Source organism: Zea mays, chromosome 4, assembly GCF_902167145.1.
Source record: "Zea mays cultivar B73 chromosome 4, Zm-B73-REFERENCE-NAM-5.0, whole genome shotgun sequence".
NCBI lineage: Eukaryota > Viridiplantae > Streptophyta > Magnoliopsida > Poales > Poaceae > Zea > Zea mays.
In genome coordinates this window covers 246216268-246242370 of record NC_050099.1, presented here as the reverse complement: position 1 = coordinate 246242370, position 26103 = coordinate 246216268, and the positions used below count along the sequence as shown (strand labels likewise).

The 26103-nt window shown below is 42.9% G+C and overlaps 1 protein-coding gene across 1 annotated transcript; it reads left to right on the top strand.

The window, feature by feature from the left end:
• Nucleotides 1–15986: 15986 nt before the first annotated feature.
• On the top strand, nucleotides 15987–24615 carry LOC103654920 (26S proteasome non-ATPase regulatory subunit 2 homolog A). Its single transcript, XM_008681728.3, has 25 exons — nucleotides 15987–16297; nucleotides 16416–16516; nucleotides 16817–16937; nucleotides 17035–17094; nucleotides 17214–17281; nucleotides 17739–17781; nucleotides 18773–18838; nucleotides 18947–18985; nucleotides 19085–19167; nucleotides 19304–19412; nucleotides 19496–19579; nucleotides 19741–19899; nucleotides 19995–20099; nucleotides 20172–20276; nucleotides 20373–20513; nucleotides 20597–20701; nucleotides 20785–21006; nucleotides 21738–21851; nucleotides 21956–22171; nucleotides 23132–23191; nucleotides 23272–23385; nucleotides 23496–23581; nucleotides 23669–23777; nucleotides 23874–24052; nucleotides 24146–24615. The coding sequence occupies exons 1-25, from the start codon at nucleotides 16181–16183 to the stop codon at nucleotides 24216–24218; spliced, it is 2679 nt and encodes an 892-aa protein (XP_008679950.1). The 5' UTR covers nucleotides 15987–16180; the 3' UTR covers nucleotides 24219–24615.
• Nucleotides 24616–26103: the final 1488 nt, after the last annotated feature.

Sequence of the window (26103 nt, the reverse complement as noted above, 5' to 3'; positions counted from 1 at the left end):
AAGGAAGCATTTAAAGCACAATAAATTGTAGAAGGTTCATTCACTACTTTCCTAGGAGCATGAATAATATTCTTTCTAGGCATAGCATTTTTCCTAGTCATATTTCTACCATGCATAAAGGAAGAACTAGAAGCAAACATGGCATGAGAGTTAAAATCATCATATGCATTATAACTCCTATAAGCATTTCTAGTTTGTATCCTATCATGATATATAAAAGCATGATTCCTTTTAGTGCTACTTGCCATAGGGGCCTTCCCTTTCTCCTTGGCGGAGATGGGAGCCTTATGGCTTGTTAAGTTCTTGGCTTCCCTCTTGAAGCCAAGCCCATCCTTAATTGAGGGGTGTCTACCAACCGTGTAGGCATCCCTAGCAAATTTTAGTTTCTCAAAATCACTTTTGCTAGTCTTAAGTTGGGCATTAAGACTAGCTACCTCTTCATTTAATTTAGAAATGCAGGCTAGGTGTTCACTATAAGCATCAATGTTAATATCTTTACACCTAGTGCATACTACAACATTTTCTACACAAGAGGTGGATTTACTAGCAATCTCTAACTTAGCATTCAAATCATCATTAATGCTCCTTAATTTAGAAATTGTATCATGGCAAGAAGATAATTCACAAGAAAGCATTTCATTTCTTTTAACTTCTAGAGCATGAGATCTTTGAGCTTCTACAAATTTATCATGTTCTTCATACAACAAATCCTCTTGCTTTTCTAAAAGTATGTTCTTATCATTCAAGGCATCAATCAATTCATTAATTTTTGTCTACCTTGGTTCTATCTAGGCCCTTAAACAAACACGAGTAATCTACTTCATCCTCATCACTAGATTCGTCCTCACTTGAAGAAGCATAGGTAGAGTTCCGAGTACATACCTTCTTTTCCCTTGCCATAAGGCATGTGTGACGCTCGTTTGGGAAGAGGGTTGATTTGTTGAAGGCGGTGGCGGCGAGTCCTTCATTGTCGGAGTCGGAAGAGGAGCAGTCCGAGTCCCACTCCTTGCCTAGATGCGCCTCGCCCTTTGCCTTCTTGTAATTCTTCTTCTTTTCCCTCTTATTTCCCTGTTCCTGGTCACTATCATTATCGGGGCAGTTAGCGATAAAATGACCAATCTTACCGCACTTGAAGCATGAGCGCTTCCCCTTTGTCTTGGTCTTGCTTGGCTGCCCCTTGTGACCCTTTAGTACCGTCTTGAAGCGTTTAATGATGAGAGCCATCTCTTCATCATTAAGTCCGGCCGCCTCAATTTGTGCCACCTTGCTAGGTAGCGCCTCCTTGCTTCTTGTTGCTTTGAGAGCAAAAGGTTGTGGCTCGTTGATCGGTCCATTCAAGGCGTCGTCCACGTACCTTGCTTCCTTGATCATCATTCGCCCGCTGACGAATTTTCCTAAGACTTCTTCGGGCGACATTTTGGTATACCTGGGATTCTCACGAATATTATTCACCAAATGAGGATCAAGAATGGTAAAGGACCTTAGTAATAGTCGGACGACGTCGTGGTCCGTCCATCGCGTGCTTCCATAGCTCCTTATTTTGTTGATAAGGGTCTTGAGCCGGTTGTATGTTTGGGTTGGCTCCTCGCCCCTTATCATCGCAAACTTTCCAAGCTCGCCCTCCACCAACTCCATTTTAGTGAGCATGGTGATGTCGTTCCCCTCGTGTGAAATCTTGAGGGTGTCCCATATCTGCTTGGCATTGTCCAAGCCGCTCACCTTATTGTACTCGTCCCTGCACAAGGAAGCTAGCAACACAGTAGTAGCTTGTGCATTTTTATGAATCTGTTCATTAATAAACATAGGGCTATTCGTACTATCAAAGTGCATTCCACTCTCTACAATCTCCCATATGCTAGGATGGAGAGAGAACAAGTGAGTACGCATTTTGTGGCTCCAAAATCCGTAGTCCTCTCCATCAAAGTGAGGAGGCTTGCCAAGTGGAATGGGGAGCAAATGCGAATTTGAACTTTGCGGAATACGAGAATAGTCAAAAGAAAAGTTCGAATTAACCGGTTTTCTTTTCTCGTAGTCGTTGTGGTCGTCGTCCTTTTGGGAAGAAGAAGACTCATCGCTGTCGTCGTAGTAGACGATCTCCTTGATGCGTCTTGTCTTCTTCTTCTTCCCATCTTTGCGTCTGTGGCCCGAGCCTGAGTCGTTTGACTTGTCATCTCTTGGCTCGTTGACGAAGAACTCCTTCTCCTTGTCGTTGATCACGATTCCCTTTCCTTTAGGATCCATCTCTTCAGGCGGTTAGTCCCTTTGTGAAGAGTACGGCTCTGATACCAATTGAGAGCACCTAGAGGGGGGGGTGAATAGGTGATCCTGTAAAACTTAAACTTATAGCCACAAAACTTGTTAAGTGTTAGCACAATTATTGCCAAGTGGCTAGAGAGGAGTCTCAACAAAACACAATACCACAAGAGATCAAACACAGAGAGGACACAGTGGTTTATCCCGTGGTTCGGCCAAGACCAACGCTTGCCTACTCCACGTTGTGGCGTCCCAACGGACGAGGGTTGCAATCAACCCCTCTCAAGCAGTCCAAAGACCAACTTGAATACCACGGTGTTTTGCTTTGCCTTTCAATATCCCGTTTGCGAGGAATCTCCACAACTTGGAGTCTCTCGCCCTTACACTTGAGATTCACAAAGAAACACGGAGTAAGGGAGGGAATGAGCAATGCACACAAGACTTCAAAAGATCAGAGCAACACGCACACAAGCAGCAACAAGAGCTCGCAACACAACTCAAAGAGTTCACAACTCCACAAGAGCTCTATATGCTATCACAATGAAACGAATGCGCGAGATCGATGTCTTGGTGCTTAGGAATGTTGTAGGAATGCTTGGTGTTCTCCTCCATGCGCCTAGGGGTCCCTTTTATAGCCCCAAGGCAGCTAGGAGCCGTTGAGAACAAATCTGGAAGGCCATCCTTGCCTTCTGTCGTCGGGCGCACCGGACAGTCCGGTGCACACCGGACACTGTCCGGTGCCCGATTTCCTTCCTTAAACAGCGCAGCCGACCATTGCAGATCTGGGAGCCGTTGGCGCACCGAACATGTCCGGTGCACACCGGACATGTCCGGTGCACACCGGACAGTCCGGTGCCCCCTTCCGACCGTTGGCCAGGCCACGTGTCGTGCGCAGAATCCGCGGCCGACCGTTGGCTCAGCCGACCGTTGGCTCACCGGACAGTCCGGTGAATTTTAGCCGTACGTCGTCGGCGAATTCCCGAGAGCGGCCACTTCGCGCCGTGTCAGCCTGGCGCACCGGACACTGTCCGGTGCACCACCGGACAGTCCGGTGTGCCAGACCGAGCTGAGTCTTGGCTGTACACAGCCAAGTCTTTGCACCTTTCTTCTTTTCTTTTCCTTTCTGTTTCTAACACTTAGACAAGTATATTAGTACACAAAACCAATGTACTAAGGCTTAGAAACATACCTTTACTCGTGATTTGCACTTTGTTCATCCATGGGCATAAATTCACATTTAAGCACTTTGTGTTGGCACTCAATCACCAAAATACTTAGAAATGGCCCAAGGGCACATTTCCCTTTCAGCATTAAATGCGCGCCTGCGCGTGCAGAGGAGCAGAGCACGCGCGGGTGGCACGCCGGACAGCCTACAGGGCCTGTCCGGTGCACCACCAGATAGCCAGGCAGGCCCACAAGTCAGAGCTCCAACGGTCGGAACCCAACGACCAGGTGACGTGGCTGGCGCACCGGACTGTCCGGTGCGCCCGTCGACAGCAGCCTCCACCAACGGTCAAGTTTGGTGGTTGGGGCTATAAATACCCCAACCACCCCCACATTCAAATCATCCAAGTTTTCCACTCTTCTACACCTTACAAGAGCTAGCATTCAATACAAGACATACCAAAGAGATCAAATCCTCTCCCAACTCCACACAAAGCTTTAGTGATTAGAGAGAGTGATTTGCCATGTTCATTTGAGCTCTTGCGCTTGGATCACTTCTTTTCTTTCTCATTCTTCTTGTGACAACTCAATTGTAACCGAGGCAAGAGACACCAATTGTGTGGTGATCCTTGCGGGGACTTTGTGTCCCGTTTGATTGAGAAGAGAAGCTCACTCGGTCCGAGGGACCGTTTGAGAGAGGGAAAGGGTTGAAAGAGATCCGGTCTTTGTGACCACCTCAACGGGGAGTAGGTTTGCAAGAACCGAACCTCGGTAAAACAAATCACCGTGTCTCGCTCTTTATTCGCTCACGATTTGTTTTGCGCGCTCTCTCTCTCTCGGACTCATTTATATTTCTAACGCTAACCCGGCTTGTAGTTGTGATTAAGTTTGTAAATTTCAGATTCGCCCTATTCACCCCCCCTCTAGGCGACTTTCAATTGGTATCAAAGCCCGGTGCTTCATTAGAGCTTAACCGCTCGAAGTGATGTCGGGAGATCACGCCAAGAAGGAGATGGTGACCGGCGAGAAGCCCGCTACAAGCCACGGGAAAGCTCCATCGGGAGGGTCCCGCAACAAGGGGAAGGAAAAAGAATCCTCTTCACACAAGTCGCGTCGGAGCGGTGACAAGAAGAAGAAGATGAGGAAAGTGTTCTACTACGAGACCAACACCTCGTCGCCATCCACCTCCGGCTCCAACACGTCGTCCGTAACTTCTAGGCGCCATGAGCGCAAGAAGTTTAGTAAGATCCCCCTACGCTATCCTCGCATTTCTAAACATACGCCATTACTTTCCGTCCCATTGGGCAAACCACCAACGTCTGATGGTGAAGATTATGCTAGGTGGAGTGATATGATGCGATTTCACCTAACCTCACTCCACAAAAGTATATGGGATGTTGTTGAGTTTGGTGTACAGGTACCATCCGTAGGGGATGAAGATTATGATGAGGACGAAGTGGCCCAAATCCAACACTTCAACTCCCAAGCCACAACTATACTCATCGCCTCTCTAAGTCGAGAGGAGTATAATAAGGTGCAGGGGTTGAAGAGTGCTAAGGAAATTTGGGACGTATTAAAGACCGCGCACGAAGGAGACGAGGTGACCAAAATCACCAAGCGGGAAACGATTGAGGGGGAGCTCGGTCGCTTCCGTCTTCGCCAAGGGGAGGAGCCACAAGACATGTACAACCGGCTCAAAACCTTGGTGAACCAAGTGCGCAACCTCGGGAGCAAAAAATGGGATGACCACGAAGTGGTTAAGGTTATTCTTAGATCACTTGTTTTCCTTAGCCCTACTAAAGTTCAATTAATTCGTGGTAATCCTAGATATACACTAATGACTCCCGAGGAAGTGATAGGAAACTTTGTGAGCTTTGAATTGATGATCAAAGGCTCAAAGAAAATCAATGAGCTAGATGGCCCCTCCACATCCGAAGCACAACCGGTTGCATTCAAGGCAACGGAGGAAAAGAAGGAGGAGTCTACATCAGGTAGAATACCCATCGACGCACCCAAGCTCGACAACGAGGAAATGGCGCTCATCATCAAGAGTTTCCGCCAAATCCTCAAACAAAGGAGGGGGAAGGATTACAAGCCCCGCTCCAAGAAAGTATGCTACAAGTGTGGTAAGCCCGGTCATTTCATTGCTAAATGCCCATTATCTAGTGATAGTGACAGGGGCGACGACAAGAAGGGGAGAAGAAAGGAGAAGAAAAGATACTACAAGAAGGGCGGCGATGCCCATGTTTGCCGGGAGTGGGACTCCGACGAGAGCTCCACCGACTCCTCCTCCGACGAGGACGCCGCAAACATCGCCGTCACCAAGGGTCTTCTCTTCCCCAACATCGGCCACAAGTGCCTCATGGCAAAGGACGACAAAAGGAAGAAGGTAAAATCAAAATCCTCCACTAAATATGAAACCTCTAGTGATGAGGATAATGCTAGTGATGAGGAGGATAATTTGCGCACCCTTTTTGCCAACCTTAACATGCAACAAAAAGAAAAGTTGAATGAATTAATTACTGCTATTCATGAGAAGGATGATCTCTTGGACTCTCAAGAGGACTTCCTAATTAAGGAAAATAAGAAGCATGTTAAGGTGAAAAATGCTTATGCTCTAGAAATAGAAAAATGTGAAAAATTATCTAGTGAGCTAAGCACCTGCCATGATACTATTACCAACCTTAGAAATGAAAATGCTAAACTTATTACTAAGGTTGATTCTAATATTTGTGATGATTCGATTTCCAATCTTAGAAATGATAATGTCAATTTGATTGCTAAGATTGAAGAATTGAATGTCTCACTTGCTAGCCTTAGAAATGAAAATGAAAAATTGATTGCTAAGGCTAAAGATTTTGATGTTTGCAATTTTACTATTTCTAACCTTAGAAGTGAAAATGATATATTACATGCTAAGGTTGTAGAATTAAAATCTTGCAAACCCTCTACATCTACAGTTGAGCATACTTCCATTTATACTAGATGTAGAGACATTAACATTGATGCTATTCATGATCATATGGCTTTAATTAAACAACAAAATGATCATATAGCTAAATTAGATGCTAAAATTGCCGAGCATGACTTAGAAAATGAAAAGTTTAAATTTGCTAGAACCATGCTCTATAGTGGGAGACGCCCTGGCATCAAGGATGGCATTGGCTTCCAAAAGGGAGACAATGTCAAACTTAATGCCCCTCCTAAAAGATTGTCTAATTTTGTTAAGGGCAAAGCTCCCATGCCTCAGGATAACGAGGGTTACATTTTGTACCCTGCCGGTTATCCTGAGAGCAAAATTAGGAGAATTCATTCTAGGAAGTCTCACTCTGGCCCTAATCATGCTTTTATGTATAAGGGTGAGACATCTAGCTCTAGGCAACCAACTCGTGCTAAGTTGCCTAAGAAGAAAACTCCCAGTGCATCAAATGACCATAATATTTCATTTAAGACTTTTGATGCTTCATATGTTTTAACTAACAAATCCGGCAAGATAGTTGCCAAGTTTGTTGGGGGCAAACACAAGGGATCAAAGACTTGTGTTTGGGTACCCAAAGTTCTTGTATCTAATGCCAAAGGACCCAAAACAGTTTGGGTACCTAAAACAAAGAACTAAACTTGTTTTGTAGGTTTATGCATCCGGGGGCTCAAGTTGGATCATCGATAGCGGGTGCACAAATCACATGACAGGGGAGAAGAAGATGTTCTCCTCCTATGAGAAAAACCAAGATCCCCAACGAGCTATCACATTCGGGGATGGAAACCAAGGTTTGGTCAAAGGTTTGGGTAAAATTGCTATTTCACCTGACCATTCCATTTCCAATGTTTTTCTTGTAGATTCTTTAGATTATAACTTGCTTTCCGTTTCCCAATTATGTCAAATGGGCTACAACTGTCTATTTACTGATGTAGGTGTCACTGTCTTTAGAAGAAGTGATGATTCAGTAGCATTTAAGGGAGTATTAGAGGGTTAGCTATACTTGGTAGATTTTGATAGAGCTGAACTCGACACTTGCTTAATTGCTAAGACTAACATGGGTTGGCTCTGGCACCGCCGACTAGCCCATGTTGGGATGAAGAATCTTCATAAGCTTCTAAAGGGAGAACACATTTTAGGATTAACAAATGTTCATTTTGAGAAAGACAGGATTTGTAGCGCATGCCAAGCAGGGAAGCAAGTTGGTGTTCATCATCCACACAAGAACATTATGACGGCTGACAGGCCACTCGAGCTCCTACACATGGACCTATTCGGGCCGATAGCTTACATAAGCATCGGTGGGAGTAAGTACTGTCTAGTTATTGTGAATGATTATTCTCGCTTCACTTGGGTGTTCTCTTTGCAGGAAAAATCTCATACCCAAGAAACCTTAAAGGGATTCTTGAGACGGGCTCAAAACGAGTTCGGCTTAAGGATCAAGAAAATAAGAAGCGACAACGGGACGGAGTTCAAGAACTCTCAAATTGAAGGCTTCCTTGAGGAGGAGGGCATCAAGCATGAGTTCTATTCTCCCTACACGCCACAACAAAATGGTGTAGTGTAGAGGAAGAATAGAACTCTATTGGACATGGCAAGGACCATGCTTGATGAGTACAAGACTTCGGATCGGTTTTGGGCCGAGGCGGTCAACACCGCCTGCTACGCCATCAACCGGTTGTATCTACACCGAATCCTCAAGAAGACATCATACAGACTCCTAACCGGTAAAAAGACCAATATTTCATATTTTAGAGTCTTTGGTAGCAAATGCTTTATTCTTGTTAAAAGAGGTAGAAAATCTAAATTTGCTCCTAAGACTGTAGAAGGCTTTTTACTAGGATATGACTCAAACACAAGGGCATATAGAGTCTTTAACAAGTCCTCAGGACTAGTTGAAGTTTCTTGTGACGTTGTGTTTGATGAGACTAACGGCTCTCAAGAAGAGCAAGTTGATCTTGATGAGATAGGTGATGAAGAGGCTACATGCATCGTACTAAGGAACATGTCCATTGGGGATGTGTGTCCTAAGGAATCCGAAGAGCCTCCAAATACACAAGGTCAACCATCCTCCTCCACGCAAGCATCTCCTCCGACTCAAGATGAGGATCAAGCTCAAGAGGATGAAGATGAAGATCAAGAAGATGAGCCACCTCAAGGGGACGACAATGATCAAGGGGGAGATGCAAATGATCAAGACAAGGAGGATGAATAAAATCCAAGACCGCCACATCCAAGAGTCCACCAAGCAATCCAACGAGATCACCCCGTCGACACCATCCTCGGCGACATTCATAAGGGGGTAACCACTAGATCTCGTGTTGCTCATTTTTGTGAACATTACTCTTTTGTTTCCTCTGTTGAGCCACACAGGGTAGAGGAAACACTACAAGATTCGGATTGGGTGGTGGCGATGCAAGAGGAGCTCAACAACTTCACTAGGAACAAGGTATGTCATTTGGTTCCACGTCCTAACCAAAATGTTGTAGGAACCAACTGGGTCTTCTACAACAAGCAAGATGAGCATGGTGTGGTGACAAGGAACAAAGCTAGACTTGTAGCCAAGGGGTATTCACAAGTCGAAGGTTTGGATTTCGGTGAAACCTATGCACCCGTAGCTAGGCTAGAATCAATTCGCATTTTACTTGCCTATGCTACTTACCATGGCTTCAAGCTTTATCAAATGGACGTGAAAAGTGCCTTCCTCAATGGACCAATCAAGGAAGAGGTCTATGTTGAGCAACCTCCTGGCTTTGAAGATAGTGAGTATCCTAACCATGTTTACAAACTCTCTAAGGCGCTTTATGGGCTCAAGCAAGCACCAAGAGCATGGTATGAATGCCTAAGAGATTTCCTTATCACTAATGGCTTCAAAGCCGGAAAAGTCGATCCTACTTTATTTACTAAAACTCTTAACAATGATTTGTTTGTATGCCAAATTTATGTTGATGATATTATATTTGGGTCTACTAACGAATCTACATGTGAAGAATTTAGTAGGATCATGACACAAAAATTCGAGATGTCTATGATGAGGGAGTTGAAGTACTTCTTGGGATTTCAAGTGAAGCAACTCCAAGAGGGCACCTTCATTAGCCAAACGAAGTATATTCAAGACATTCTAAACAAGTTTGGGATGAAGGATGCCATGCCCATCAAGACACCCATGGGAACCAATGGGCATCTCGACCTCGACACGGGAGGTAAATCCGTCGATCAAAAGGTATACCGGTCGATGATAGGTTCTTTACATTACTTATGTGCATCTCGACCGGATATTATGCTTTCCGTATGCATGTGTGCAAGATTCCAAGCCGACCCTAAGGAAGCTCACCTTACGGCCGTAAAACGAATCTTGAGATATTTAGTTTATACTCCTAAGTTTGGGCTTTGGTACCCTCGAGGATTCACATTTGATTTAATTGGTTATTCGGATGCCGATTGGGCGGGGTGTAAGATTAATAGAAAGAGCACATCGGGGACTTGCCAGTTCTTGGGAAGATCCTTGGTGTCTTGGGCTTCAAAGAAGCAAAATTCCATAGCTCTTTCTACCGCCGAAGTCGAGTATATTGCCGCAGGCCATTGTTGCGCGCAATTACTTTGGATGAGGCAAACCCTTATGGACTATGGTTACAAATTAACCAAAGTTCCTCTTCTATGTGATAATGAGAGTGCAATCCGCATGGCGGATAATCCCGTTGAGCATAGCCACACTAAACACATAGCCATTCGGTATCATTTTCCTAAGGGATCACCAACAAAAGGGAGATATCGAGATTGCATATATCAACACTAAGGAACAATTAGCCGATATCTTTACCAAGCCACTAGATGAACAAACTTTTAATAAACTTAGGCATGAGCTAAATATTCTTGATTCTAGGAATTTCTTTTGATGTCTTGCGTACATAGCTCATGAATATACCTTTGATCATGTCTCTTCTATATGCCATGACTAATGTGTTTTCAAGTATATTTTAAAACAAGTCATAGGTGTATTGAAAGGGAATTGGAGTCTTCGGCGAAGACAAAGGCTTCCACTCCACTCCATAACTCATCCTTCACCGTTGCTCCGAGCAAATCTCCAACTTTGGTATAATCTTCACTCATATTTTGTTATCCAAAGGGGGAGAAAGTAGTGAAAAAGGGCTTATATTTCACTCAAAGTATCCGTTTTTGGCGATTCATGCGAAAGGGGGAGAAAGTATTAGCCCAAAGCAAAAGGACCGCACTACCACCTAATTTTACAAAAAATTGATGTTTTCAAATTGGTATCTTATTATGTTCAAAAGGGGGAGAAAGTAGTATTTTCAAAATCAGTATCTTAAAACCCTCTTGAACACTAAGAGGAGGATTTCATCAAGGGGGAGGTTTGTTTAGTCAAAGGAAAAGCATTTGATACAGAGGGAGAAAATTTCAAATCTTAAAAATGCTTCTCAAAATCTTACTTATTTACCTTTGACTATTTGCAAAAGAACTTTGAAAACAATTTACAAAAGTATTTGCAAAAACAAAACATGTGATGCAACGTGGTCCAAAATATTGAGAATATAAAGAAACAATCCATGCGTAGCTTATGAGAATTTATATTGGCTCAACTCTAAGTAACCTTTGCGCTTACTTTATGTAAACTAGTTCAATTATGCAATTCCATACTTGCTTTGGTTTGTGTTGGCATCAATCACCAAATAAAAGGGGGAGATTGAAAGGGAATTAGGCTTAACACCTATTTCCTAATTGATTTTGGTGGTTGAATTGCCCAACACAAATAATTGGACTAACTAGTTTGCTCTAGTCTATAAGTTCTACAGGTGCCAAAGGTTCACAATGAGCCAATAAAAAGACCAAGAAAAGGGTTCAAACAAGAGAGCAAAAGATAACCTGGAAGGCACCCTGGTCTGGCGCACCGGACAGTGTCCGGTGCACCAGGGCACTCGAGGCTGAACTCTTCACCTTCGGGAAAATGATGGGCTGCTCCGCTATAATTTATCGGACTGTCCGATGAAGCACCAGACAGTGTCCGGTGCACACCGGACTGTCCGGTGTGACAGCGGAGCAACGGCTACTTCGCGTGCAACGGTCGACTACAACACATTAAATGCGCGCCTGCGCGCACAGAGGAGCAGAGCACGCGCGGGTGGCACACCGGACAGCCTACAGGGCCTGTCCGGTGCACCACCGGACAGCCAGGCAGGCCCACAAGTCAGAGCTCCAACGGTCGGAACCCAACGACCAGGTGACGTGGCTGGCGCACCGTGCAGTGTCCGGTGGCGCACCGGACTGTCCGGTGCCCCGTCGACAGCAGCCTCCACCAACGGTCAAGTTTGGTGGTTGGGGCTATAAATACCCCAACCACCCCCACATTCAAATCATCCAAGTTTTCCACTCTTCTACACCTTACAAGAGCTAGCATTCAATACAAGACACACCAAAGAGATCAAATCCTCTCCCAACTCCACACAAAGCTTTAGTGATTAGAGAGAGTGATTTGTCGTGTTCATTTGAGCTCTTGCGCTTGGATCGCTTCTTTTCTTTCTCATTCTTCTTGTGACAACTCAATTGTAACCGAGGCAAGAGACACCAATTGTGTGGTGATCCTTGCGGGGACTTTGTGTCCCGTTTGATTGAGAAGAGAAGCTCACTCGGTCCGAGCGACCGTTTGAGAGAGGGAAAGGGTTGAAAGAGACCCGGTCTTTGTGACCACCTCAACGGGGAGTAGGTTTGCAAGAACCGAACCTCGGTAAAACAAATCACCGTGTCTCGCTCTTTATTCGCTCACGATTTGTTTTGCGCTCTCTCTCTCTCTCTCTCAGACTCGTTTATATTTCTAACGCTAACCCGACTTGTAGTTGTGATTAAGTTTGTAAATTTCAGATTCGCCCTATTCACCCCCCTCTAGGCGACTTTCACTCTTGTGACACACAATGGTCACAAAGAAAACAAGCACAAGAGACACAGTGATTTATCCCGTGGTTCGGTCAAGTATAACACTTGCCTACTCCACGTTGTGGCATCCCAATGGACGAGGGTTGCACTCAACCCCTCTCAAGTGATCCAATGATCGACTTGAATACCACAGTGTTTTTCTTTCTGGTACTCTCTCCCGATTGCGAGGAATATCCACAACTTGGAACCTCTCGCCCTTACAATTGATGATCACAAAGAAGCACGAAAGTAAGGGTGGGAACAACAACACACACAAGACTCAAAGCACGAGCACAATCACGCACACAAGCTACAACTTGAGCTCACAACACAACTCGAGGAGTTCTCTACTCAAATGAGGCTCAAGTCACTATCTCAAAGAATCGAATGCGCGAGAGTGGAGTCTTGGTGCTTAGGAGTGATCAAGGAATGCTTGGGTGACTCCTCCATGCGCCTAGGGGTCCCTTTTATAGCCCCAAGGCAGCTAGGAGCCGTTAGAACCCAACAAGGAAGGCAATTCTTGCCTTCTGTCGGGTGGCGCACCGGACAGTCCGGTGCACCACCGAACAACCACTATAGCATGTCCGGTGCAGATCCCCTTCCATTCCTGGCGCAGCCGACCGTTGGATCTTTGGGCTGGTTGGCGCACTGGACACTGTCCGGTGCACACCAGACAGTCCGGTGCCCCCTGCCGATCGTTGGAGCGAGCCTCGCGTCGCCCGCGGATTTGGCGGCCGTTGGCTCACCGGACAGTCCGGTGCACCACCGGACAGTCCGGTGAATTATAGTCGTACGCCGCCGATGAATTCCCGAGAGTGGCCAGTTCGCCAGAGCCCAGCCTGGCGCACCGGACACTGTCCGGTGCACCACCGGACAGTCCGGTGTGCCAGACTGCGCTAAGTCTTGGCTGCTCCAGTCAAGTGCTTTCCTTTTTCTCTTTTCTCTGATTCTAACACTTAGACAAATATATTAGTACACAAAAACCAATGTACTAAGTCTAGAATCTTACCTTCTCGTTGATTTACACTTCATTCATCATTTGGCACATAATTACTCACTCAATATGTGTTGAGCACTTAATCACCAAAATATACTAAAAATGGCCCAAGGGCACATTTCCCTTTCAATAGACACTGGTGTCTACAAAGCCGTAACTCAAGGGTTCCCCGAACCAAGAGATCCCACAAATCTTGTAGGAGAAGAGTATAATTATGAAAAGTGGAATGCTAAGGCCAAAAGCACTCTCTTTAGATGCCTTTGCAAAGATGTCTTTAATAGAGTAAGAAATCGTAGAAATGCTCATGATTTATAGATGGATATTTGTGCTCTACATGAAGGTACTAAAAGTGAGCGTGAGGAGAGATATCACATTGCAATGAGAAAATTAAGTTATTTTGAGATGCTTGCAAATGAAAATGCCATTGATATGTACTCACGTCTTAACATTCTTGTAGAGGAAGTCAATGGCTTGAGGCTCACCCAAATTTCACAACCAGATGTTGTGAGGAAGATTCTCAGTGTCCTCCTAGTTGACAAACATGGACACATTGTCACAGTGCTACATTAGATGGATCTTTCAATTGCTACTCCAACACAAATATTAGAAAAGATCAATGCTCATGAAATGTACATGCACATAAATGACAAGGATGGGTCATCTTACAAGAGAAAAGACTTGGCTCTCAAAGCCAATCAAGAAAAGAAAGGGAAAGCCAAAGTGCAGATTGAGCAGGAATCCTCAAGTGATGGTGATCTTGATGCTAACATTGCTTTGATTGTGAGAAAGACCACCAAAATGTTGAAGAAACTCAACAGAGAAGACATCAAGTTCGACTTAAGAAAGAAGAAGTTCTTCTTCAGCAAAAGAAAGCCCATATCTTAAATGGACTGCTATAATTGTGGAGAACTTGGTCATCTTGCTCATCAATGCAACAAGCCCAAGAAAAACAAGTTTAAGGGCAAGAAAGATGATGACAGTGATGATGATAAAAAGGAAAAGAAATTCTTCAAGAGAAAGTATAGGAAGCACAAAAGATTCCATAAGAAGAAAAATGAAAAGACATATATTGTTGGTGACTGGCTCACTGACATTAAGTCCTCAAGCGGGTCTTCTTCAAGTGAAGAAGAGAATGATGAAAAGGTTGCCGCTATCGCTGGGGACTTCTCTTCACCACCATCATCACCCTCATCCACTTCTCATATATGCCTCATGGCTAAAGGTGAACGGAAGGTACAAATTAAGAATGATATTATTGATGATAGCGATAGTGATAGTGATGATGAGTTTGCTTCACCTACCTTTGATGAATTAGTTGACTTACTTAAAGAATACACTCAAATTATTAGGAAGTCAAAGGCTAAATGTGATAAGTTAAAGGATGTAAATGATTTTTTGGCTGCCAAGTATGACATAGTTGTAAAAGATAGTGATAAAATGAAAAATAAATAAACTATGTTATCCACTACAAATGAGCTCAAATCCTCCCTAAAAGATGCCAAAGATAAGTGTGACAAATTAAATGAAGCAAATAGGGAGTTGAGATATAGACTTGTCAAAATCAAGGAAGATTATACAAAACTAAAATTGACTATGATAATCTTCTTGTTGCAAATGAGCTTTTATCTTGCAATACACATGAGGCTATTAACCCTGTTGTTAAGATTGATGTAGCAACCTCATGTCATGATTTGAGCCAAGATGATCAATCTAGTCTTCATGATGAATTGACTGAAAAAGTTGAAGTCTTGACACTAGAGAACCAGAAATTAAAGAGATACTTGACAGATGCAACCACTAGAGGAAAGACTGGCATAGAAAGCAATGGCATTAACAATGAGTTAGCAGTGAACAATGAAAGGCTTAGAAATGAGGTCAAGAAACTTAAGAATGAAAATGAACATCTTACACCATAGAAGGTAGGGGCGTAGGGCTAAGACAATATTTTTATATTGTTTTAAGTGCTACCTAAAAATGGGATTCTAGAATCCCAAAACAGGAATATCTTGATAAAGACATGATTTTAGAAATACGAACGACAAAATACCGTTTTCGTTCCCGTTCTCGCAAAATACCCTCTGTTCCCGTCTTTCTCGTCAATACGAAACGATACAGGTAAAACCAGAATATGATACCGGACAAAACATGATTTTTTGTGTCCATTTTCATCCCTACTTGGAATTAAATTCCATTATAACAATAATAATTTAGGCAAAGAACTACTTGTAAGCTTGCACCTAGTGGATGTTTGCATAGTAGTCATTGACTTTACTCTAATACTACGGGCCTGTTATTTGGATCCGAGGAGCTTAAACAAAGTGACTAAAGTTTAGTCTCTTAGGAACTAAAGATCCAAACAAGATAAGCTAAAAGTGACTAAATTGACATTTGTTTACCATTTTAGTTATTTTATCTCTTTCTGTTTAAATTTTAGCTCCTAAGGTGTTGTTTGGTTCAAATAATGGACAACAATAATGTTAAATCATGTTTGTTTAAGTATATCTGTAATCAGATTACACACTTAAAGTTAATACCAACCTATTTATACTTATTACCGTTATCACTTGAGTCTTAATTACTATTATTAATATTTAATATTATATTTTGTGAACCAAACGAACACTTAGGAACTAAAAATTTTATAACTTTTGTTTTAGCTCTAAATATTCAAATCAGGCCCTTCTTAATAACAAAGCACAACACAGGCAAAGAGGATCCGTCTTCCTCCGTGCTGCCTCACTTCCGCCGCACGCGACCGGAGAGGCGGCTCACTGCGTAGCGCCGCGAGCCCAACCCTAGCCCCGCCCGCCCGTCCATTCCTTCCGTCCTTCTGGTGGACCAGCTGCCGAGCCCCTCCGGCAGGCATGTCTCCCCCCGAGAACCCCAGCCCCGCGGCGCCGGCCGAGCCGTCGCAGCCGCCGCCACCGGCGGCCGCGGCCAAGGGGAAGGGGAAGAAGGACGAGAAGAAGGATGACGATCTGGTGAGTGCGCCCCGCTTCTAGCCCCTACGAGAGGTTGAATTGCGGGGGATAGAATCTCATTCCTCCTGTTTCGATCTGGGGTTTTTGCTTCCGCCTGATGTGTCGGACGGTGACGCAGTCGGAGGAGGATCTGGCGCTCAAGGAGCAGCTGGAGCTCTACGTCGTGCGGGCGCAGGACGCGGATCCCGGCGTGCAGAAGCTCGCGCTCGAGAGCATGAGGTACCGCTCGCTTCGCAAATCCGCCCGATTCAGGTCTAGGGTTGCGTAACCCCAAGGGCAAGTCAGCTTTAGTGGCGGCGCTAGTGTTAGTGTGATACTAGGTGGTGGTTTAAGTCTGTTATCTTTGTGAAGATTAGTTCAGTGTCTTCATTATCCCCTTGCCTATAAATGTGTGAAGAGTAAGCGGTTTGGCCATGTCCGAGAAAGGATAGTTGAGTGCTCCAGCTGCTCTCGCAGTTCTGTGCAACCAACGGCTTGTTCTTAACCCCCTTCTCTGCCACCAAAACCGATCTATTTCAGGCAGGAGATTCGCTCTGCCACGAGCTCGATGACTTCGGTTCCAAAGCCACTGAAATTCCTCCGCCCACACTTTGGAACTCTCAAGTCCTATTTCGAAACAATGCAAGAGTCTGAGCTCAAGGTATGTGCGAACACTTTGAATCACCCAGCTTCGGTATGTTGTAGATTGGTTTGATGCGGTGCTGAACTGCTGATGCAACCATCTTATTGATTTGCAGAAGTACATGGCTGACATTCTGTCAGTGTTAGCTTTGACAATGTCTGTTGAAGGGGAAAGAGTATGTGCCTGCCGCAATAGTTCTCTTCTTACTATCATTTACATGATTTTTTGTTTGAAAAAAAATGGAATCTTCAGCTGTTCGCATGAATCTGGAACTGAGCCATCTTCTTGTTGCAGGAGAGCCTGAAATACCGTTTGTTGGGCTCTGAAGGTGATATTGGTTCATGGGGTCATGAATATGTGAGGTATGATTGAACTGAAATAATATATTTCTTGCCTACTTTCCTGGCTTCAATCAGCAAAGCCTAATTTTTTAGTGTTCTGTATTGGCAATGCTACTAGCACAAAACTATGGAAAAATGATAAGCATTGAGCTTTTATTGGACTGATATATTGCACTATACCATGGAACAATAACTGAACTCCTACAAGTCTACACTGTTTACAAGTTGTGTTGCACCCCGATCAACTAACAACAGGGCACATGCCTGAAGCTTGATTCCTTTTTGTACTTAGTTCTATTTCAGAGGAAATTTTCTGCATAGAGTAACCTCTTCACAAAATGCCGTTGATTCAGCTATGCTCCAATACATTAAGGGGTTTATTTCACCTTTTGGATATGCTTCATTTTTTAATAAATATACTGCTTACATGCTATGAAAAACTGTTAGATTTTGAATGAATAACTTGTCTTCTGTGCAGAAATTTGGCCGGCGAGATTGCACAAGAATTCCAAAAGCGTCAGGTTTGTATTGTTATCTACAGCTTGTATCATGGTTTTGGTGTGTCTGATAACGCCGGATAAAAGTTGTAAACAATGTTTCTTTAGTTTTAGTGTTAATTTGCTACTAAATCTGACCTATTGATTAATATTCTGGTAATCATTTATTCTTTTCTTAGTAACAGTTGAAAATTGAAACAACACTGTCTCTATATGGTTAACATGGTAAACAACTGCATTTTGTTCCTTTTTTTCTTGAATGATGCATGAGAGCTACATGCTATTTCATTAAGATAGAAGAAACAGTACAACACACGAGGGGAGGCATGAAGTCCGCCCCTATCCAGAACAACACTAGATTACAAGTGTACCACACGCAAGAAAAAACAACCACACAGGACAGCTCAGACGTCCAGCCTTTGCGCCCTTCCGAGTTCCGAGCAGCTCCTGGAGAGCCGTGTTTCCGTCCAAACACTAGAGCTTGCTCACCTTCCCCACTTCTTGGCAAACTAAAGGGACACTAGGACTAAGACCCTAAAAACGCACACATTCTTATGCCTCCAAAGAGACCAAGCAACAAGGATGACTAGAGAGTTAAACCCTTTCCTTCTCTCCTTTTGCAACTTGCTGACTGCCCAACACCGCCAGGTAGAGAAAGCCCTCACATCGAGTTGAGGGCAATCACCTGTGGACTAACGCAAAGGAGGATTTTTGTCCAAACCTCACAGGAGAAGACACATGACAATAGATCACATCTATAGGCAATCACAAAGGAGCATTTTGTTCCTTTCTATCCCATTTTATTTATCCTCGTTGTATTCTGGTAACCAAGATCACATTTTATTGTGAATTGCTGCAATTTTTTTATTGCTTCTTCTGGTCGTAGTTTTGTTTTGATTCATGCTACTGGGCTGCAATAATGGAATTAAATAGTGGGCAGGTGGACGCTGTTTATACATTATTCTGTTCTATTCTTTATTTTTCAATCCTCATATGCTGGTTTTCTTGTTTCCAGGATGATGACTTGCCCATTGATGTCCTAATGGAGCTAGTGCAGCAAATTGTTTCATTTCACATGAAGGTTTGTTCTGAGTGGAGTGCATGGTTGAATACTTATTTATTCAGTTCATATTGAATTATGTGTAGTTCTTTTGTTTTGCTAATTTTTGGTCTTCTGTCATTTTATTAGCATAATGCTGAGCCTGAAGCTGTGGATCTTCTTATGGAGGTGACCTTTGCTATTACAAACTACAATATTCACTATTGCCAAGAGTACAGTCCCAATGTTTTTCTGCTAATGAACTCATAAATTTTATTTTTTTGGTAGGTCGAAGACCTTGATTTACTAGTTGAGCATGTAGATGCTACAAACTACAAAAGAGCTTGCTTGTACCTGACTAGTTCATCCAAGTAAGTATGCATCTCTTTATCATTTGTTATTATTGTGATATATCATCCTCTTTTGTGGAACTAGATGTGAAACTCAAGTATAGTTGAATGTCTCTTATTAAGCTAAAGTTTCTGTGTGCGAACGTGAAACTTGCAGATTTCTCCCTGCCCCTGATGATATGTTGGCACTTGACATAGCATATACCATCTACATGAAGTTTGGAGACCTTGCAAGCGCTTTGAGAATTTCTCTGCAGCTTGAGAAAGTGAGTACATGATTATTAAATGTGACATGCCATATTGCTTTGTTTTAGAACCAAATGCAACTCATCCATTTGAATGTTTGTAGTCCACCCAGTATGTGAAGCAAGTCTACACAGCAACTGATGACCTTCTGTTGAAGAAACAATTCTCATATCTCATTGCACGCCATGTACGCCCACACCTCACTTTTCTTTACATGTGTATGTGTTGTGCGTGTTCATGTGATTGGGACTATGCGTTTATTCATGCACTCAATCCTGAGATATGTCTTATACTTTGGTTGCTCTTTTCTTCACCATAAAATTGTCCCCCTCCATCTGTCTTCTGAAGGGTTTGGCTATGGAGATTGATGATGAGATCGCCGCTGATGACAATGACAAGGAGGTTTTGCAAGAAATAGTAAATAATACTAAGTTGAGTGAGGGATATCTTACTCTTGCTCGCGATATTGAGGTCATGGAGCCTAAATCCCCAGAGGATATATACAAGGTGATGTATATTTTCATTATTTTGCTGCTTACCATATTTGTAATAGCACAATTAAATTTTCTATAATAATTGTGGTTGTGTTTTACAATATGCAGGTCCATTTGATTGATGGTCGTGGTGCCAGCTCCAGTCTTGATTCTGCAAGACAGAATTTAGCTGCAACATTTGTAAATGCATTTGTGAATGCTGGGTTTGGCCAGGTTAGCTTTTGAGACAACCCTTACTAGCAATGTTTTTGAAAAGAGTTTAAGTTTTTTTATTGCTTTGTGCAGGACAAGTTGATGACCGCTCCATCTGATTCATCCAGCAGCGGGTCTTCCGGAAATTGGTTATTCAAGAACAAGGAACATGGAAAAGCTAGTGCAGCAGCTAGTCTGGTATAATTATAGTATTCTATATTTTTCTTACTGCAATATATATGGTTTTGTTAGAACTATCCAATAGTTGTTAATGATTATTTTTTTTGCTTCCAGGGAATGATTCTCTTGTGGGATACTGATTCCGGGCTCGCTCAGCTTGACAAGTACTTGCATAGTAATGATACTCATGTTGTTGCTGGAGCTTTGCTAGGTATTGGAATTGTCACTTGTGGGGTGAAGAGTGATTGTGATCCTGTAAGTGGTCCACTTTGTTAGCTACTCTCCCCCCGTCCCCCCTGCATCTTCTTTTTCCCCTAATACCCTAACCTTTCTGCCAGGCGTTTGCTATTCTTATGGAGTATATTGGCAAGGATGACTCAAACATTCGTATTGGAGCAATATTGGGTCTTGGAATTGCATATGCTGGTTCCCAGAAAGAAGAGGTGGGAACTAGTGCTTATAATTGTGTCTTACTGCCTCATAATTTGGTGTTGTTTTGTTAATCAGTACTGTTTCTAATTTTCAGCTTAAAATGCATCTATCTGCTGTGTTGGGAGACTCCCAATCACCTCTTGAGGTCTTGGTCTTCTCGGCCATTGCCATGGGATTGGTGTTTGTCGGTTCTTGCAATGAAGAGATTGCACAGTCTATTATATTTGCTTTGATGGAGCGTAGTGAGGCCGAGTTGGCAGAACCCATTATACGGTTGCTTCCTGTTGCGCTTGGCCTTTTATATCTTGGAAAACAGGTAACTCTAAGCATCCTGTAGATATGGTTCTGATTTCGAATTAATAATTTGCTGCTAGGCTTAGCATATCCATCTAAAGTATTGCTTGTTGCTTCTAATTTCAAGTATCTTCCTATTATGTTCATTTAAAACTGATGTACTGGTTAGTTGGTTACTATTAAGTACCAACTGTTATGTTTTGGATGTAATAAAAATCGCAAATTCCTGGTGCTGGTTGCTACTACCTTTTCTGTTTACCCAGTTGCAACATGCCACTTTTCAATGTAGTCTATTCCACTTCTGGAATATAGTGTATACTGTACAGAAGCATTTAAAAATTGTACCCTGGGAGGGAGGGGGGGGAGAGGACCATTTTGCATTAAATAGGCGCACAAGTTCGGTTGGTATTGTATTGTTAGTCACATTTTTCAAGCAATCTCCTTCAATCACATGGATGACTTATGTACTTCCTCTGTTCCAAATTATAAGACATTTTGACCTCTCTAGATAAATGTATCTAGACATAGTGTTAGTGTATGTCGAAGTGCATAGTAAAAACTATGCATAAATATCTTGTGGTTTGGATTGGAATATTTTCTATTCTTCTTGATCTGCCTTAGAATCTCTGCAATGCACATACATTATATTTTAGGATGGGAGGGAGTAGATCTATGCACCTGCTATTTTACATATGACTCTAGTGGTTATCAAAGATGTGCTTAGCTATTAATGAGAATCAAATCCTATTTCAGGATAGTGTGGAGGCTACCGCAGAGGTCTCTAAAACATTTGATGAGAAGATAGGGAAGTACTGTGATGTAACACTTATGTCACTGGCATATGCCGGGACAGGAAATGTGCTTAAGGTATTTGCCATCGTCTTTGAATGGAAAGGGTTCCAGCAGATTCAGATTTTAAAGAAGTTTATTAAAATGTTTGGTTGAATAAATGTTATCAACTCTGTTTGCAGGTTCAGAAACTTCTTGGCATTTGCTCACAGCATCTTGAGAAAGGTGAAACACACCAAGGGCCAGCTGTCCTAGGGATTGCTCTTATTGCTATGGCTGAAGAATTAGGAGCTGAAATGGCTGTACGTTCACTTGAGCGTCTTCTGCAGTATGGCGAGCAGAATATAAGACGGGCAGTTCCTCTTGCTCTTGGTATACTCTGCATATCTAATCCCAAGGTAACTGGATAAATTTATCTTGTACACTAATAAATCTCTGATACGTGAGATCTACTGGATACATTTTTGATGAGTGTAGTTTAAGAACTTCAGGTTTCAAGCAAAACTTTATGCCCCACATGGAAATTTTCTGTCCTCGTTGATAAATTGCTCAAATTATGTTTTATGTTTAAGAAATGTCTCTAATGAGACCATCCTAATGGAATTACTGTGTGATAGTGCTAACTATTTGATGCATTTGCATCAGCATTCAAACACAAATGTGTGCTTGCATTCTAGACAGCTGTTTTTCCCAGGAAAAAAATGTGACCATGAAACAAATCTACCGAAAGTCACATCTATATAAGTTAACTTTGTTTTATTGTGCCTGTGATATAAGTCTTTTCCTAATACTCTTGGACCCAGAACCCGTCAAGTTTTATCCAGTGCCATATTAAAAATATATCATATCATAGCAAGCCAGATTTGTGCCTTTGTACAAATAGATTCTATCACACGTATAATTTTTTGCATGGTGCTGTCATTAATGGCCAAATGACCAACTCTTCACTGCAAGTTGTACTCCATCTAATTCCATCACATGCTGGCTTCCATTTTTTTGTCAGAACTCTACTATTTTAAATAGTGAAGATTATATATGGTATGGACCTGTAACATCAACCCCCTGTTGTCAATACATGTGATTTGTTTCATATATAATTGATGGGTCAAGTTAAAATGTTTGACCAAGTAGAATCCTAACACAACCTAGGAAGTGTGTTGCGAACCAAATCGTGATCTGTATCGAATGTGTCTATTCCAACAACTTAGGAGACTGATTTCACTACCCAACTTCGGCAGTTTCTTGTGAATGTTGAATGGTTGTTCAGTTGTGCATTCATTTGAACAGGTTCCATATAGTTGAAAAACTGTATATGCCGCCAGGAATTATGACTGCATTTCTAATACTTGCCTTCACAGGTAAACGTTATGGACACACTAAGCAGATTGAGTCATGATGCAGACGCCGATGTGTCGATGGTTCGTATTTATCAATCCTTTCACCTAGCCTTTCCTTTGTTATCATGTATCATATATATGTGGCTATTAAATTTCTCCAGGCTGCAATTATCTCATTGGGTTTGATTGGTGCTGGCACAAACAATGCCAGAATAGCTGGCATGCTTCGCAATCTTTCAAGTTATTACTACAAAGAAGCTGCTCATCTGTTTTGTGTAAGTATATATCAACGACGATATTTTGGCATCCTTCATGTACTAATAATGGTTCCTTGGTTTCGTTATAAGTTCCATCCATTGATCCGTTTTATCGTGTTCGTCGTCAGGTTAGAATTGCCCAGGGCCTTGTCCACCTCGGAAAGGGCTTGTTGACCCTTTCTCCATACCATTCCGATAGATTTCTCCTCTCCCCGTGAGTGTCGATCTCTTAGCACCCATTTCACTCGTGAAAAATGCCGCCGAACTGCATTTCAACCTTGTTCTCTTCCTGTTTCCTCAGGATGGCACTTGGGGGCCTTGTAACCGTTCTCCACGCGTGCCTTGATATGAAGTCCACCATCCTAGGGAAATACCACTACATCCTCTACATTATTGTCCTGGCAATGCAGGTATGTTTGTTAGTCACTGCCAGCCACTTCGATTGGGTGGAGTAGACAACTGTTGGACTATGGTTGAACCATCTTTCTTTTTTTTCGCTTGTACAGCCCAGGATGCTTTTGACTGTCGACGAGGATCTGAAGCCCCTGTCAGTACCTGTCCGCGTCGGGCAAGCGGTCGACGTGGTTGGTCAGGCAGGAAGGCCGAAGACAATCACCGGCTTCCAGACACACTCCACGCCGGTCTTGCTCGCAGCAGGGGAGAGAGCTGAACTAGCAACTGAAAAGTAAAGAAAGCTCCATTCAGAATGGGTGCGTACATGTTCCTCTCCCTCCAAGGAAACGCTAATCATCGTTTGTGTTGGTGTTATGTTGCGCAGATACATTCCACTGACCCCGGTACTAGAGGGCTTTGTGATTCTGAAGAAGAACCCAGAGTACCACGAGGAGTGAAGACCCAGATAGCATATTGGTGTTTCCGAGGCCCGTCCAGATAGGCAGCCTCGAATTTGCGCGGCCTTGGATATCTATCTTCTTTCTTGCTCAGCGGCAGCGCCATCCTGGCCCTCTCCTTCCTGGGTCCGTGTCCATGTTTGATTCTTATCTTACCGGAGCTGTGGCTAACTGAAAGAGCTGTCTTTGGTTGGCTTAACTTGTAGTACGACCGTATTTATTAATTACTAGAAGACGTTTATAGAGCGTACTCTGTACGGTGAGGTGATGACATGGTGGCATAGCGTAGTGTAATTTTCTTTTTGGCGTTCGTCTCGGCCAATCGATAGCATACATAGTCCTTGTTTTGACATTGTGAATCATCATTATCCGTTCCCTGTATTTTGGGGTTTCGTTCTGTATTTTGTCAGTAGTGGATGTGGACATAAAGGTGGCAGTAGTGGCTGCGCTGCATATGCATGCATGGACGTATATATAACTGAGCATGCAAGCAAGAAAGCTGCCGCCGGCCGTACCCCCTGGACCGCGCCCGCCACCCGCCTCGGCCGGCCACTTCTGTTTGGGCTTAACAACAACTATTCGCTGCAGGTACATCTCTCTCTTTCCCTGTGCTGTGCTGCCGCATGTGGATGTGGTATACCTCCTTGGATCTTTCCGGTAAATGGCAAGCGCGTATCGGATCGGATCCCGTATTGGTAATAAACTTTTGTTACTGCAAATGGATGGCCAAGTGCTCATTTATTTGCACACGCCTCTCTTTGCAAATTGCAATGTTACCCCGTTCTCTTCTTGAAGAAAAGTTCAATATATAGGCATCCAAGGATCGTGGACCTATAACAGTGGGAATAGGGGTAGGAGTAGGTGAACAAACAAACTGACAAAAAAGGCTTTGACAAGCTACTTTTCTCACATACCCAGAAAAGAAGTTGCATGCGTACAGTGTACACGCCAAATCGGCAACCTTGTACAGAGGAACTTCAAGCGTCCTAGGAGGCTAGGACTAGGAGTAGAGAGCAGTGCATATGAAGCGAGAAAAGGCCCCCGTACGTACGTGCACAGTGGCATACAGGAGGTCGCCTGCAGGCTGCAGAGCAGAGCAGAGCAGTAGCAGGCCAGTGGTCAGCTGGTGGCGTGCATATATATATATATATATATATATATATATATATATATATATATATATATATATATATATATATATATATATATATATATATATATATATATATATATATATATATATATATATATATATATATATATATATATATATATATATATATATATGCGGCAGCTAGCTAGGAGCAGTAGCAGAGAGGTCGCTGTTGCACCTGCATGACATTCTCTCTTCTCTGTATGACTGTATGGACTGGACGTGCTATGATGGAATAGAACTGAACCTTCGTAAAAGGGGTGGATAGTTTGGCGACTCTATATTTTTTCTAATGTTTCTAATGGATTTCTATTTTTTTCAAGAAAAAATAAACTAATTTTCTTTAGAAAAATAGAAATTTCTTTGAGAAATGAGGTTGCCAAATTAGCCCTGACTAAATAGTTCTGGTGCATTCAAATACCCCTCTGATTAATATCGTCTGTGTATACAGGTACAAATAACTTTAAGGCCTTGTTCGGTTATTTCAGTTACACATGAGCATTGGAGTGTATCGAAATGGATTGGAATATATTTTGACTTGCTATATATGGATTTAAACAAACTCAACATCACCAAATCAACATGGCTTAACGGTGAAACGGACACGTATATCGTCTAGAGTGTACGCACACGCATAGTACATGTACATGCATGTCCTCGTCAAGTATGTGGATAAGTACGTACCCCCTTCAAAGCACACAACCTCTCTCTAGATGCATGCGTGGGTGTCCT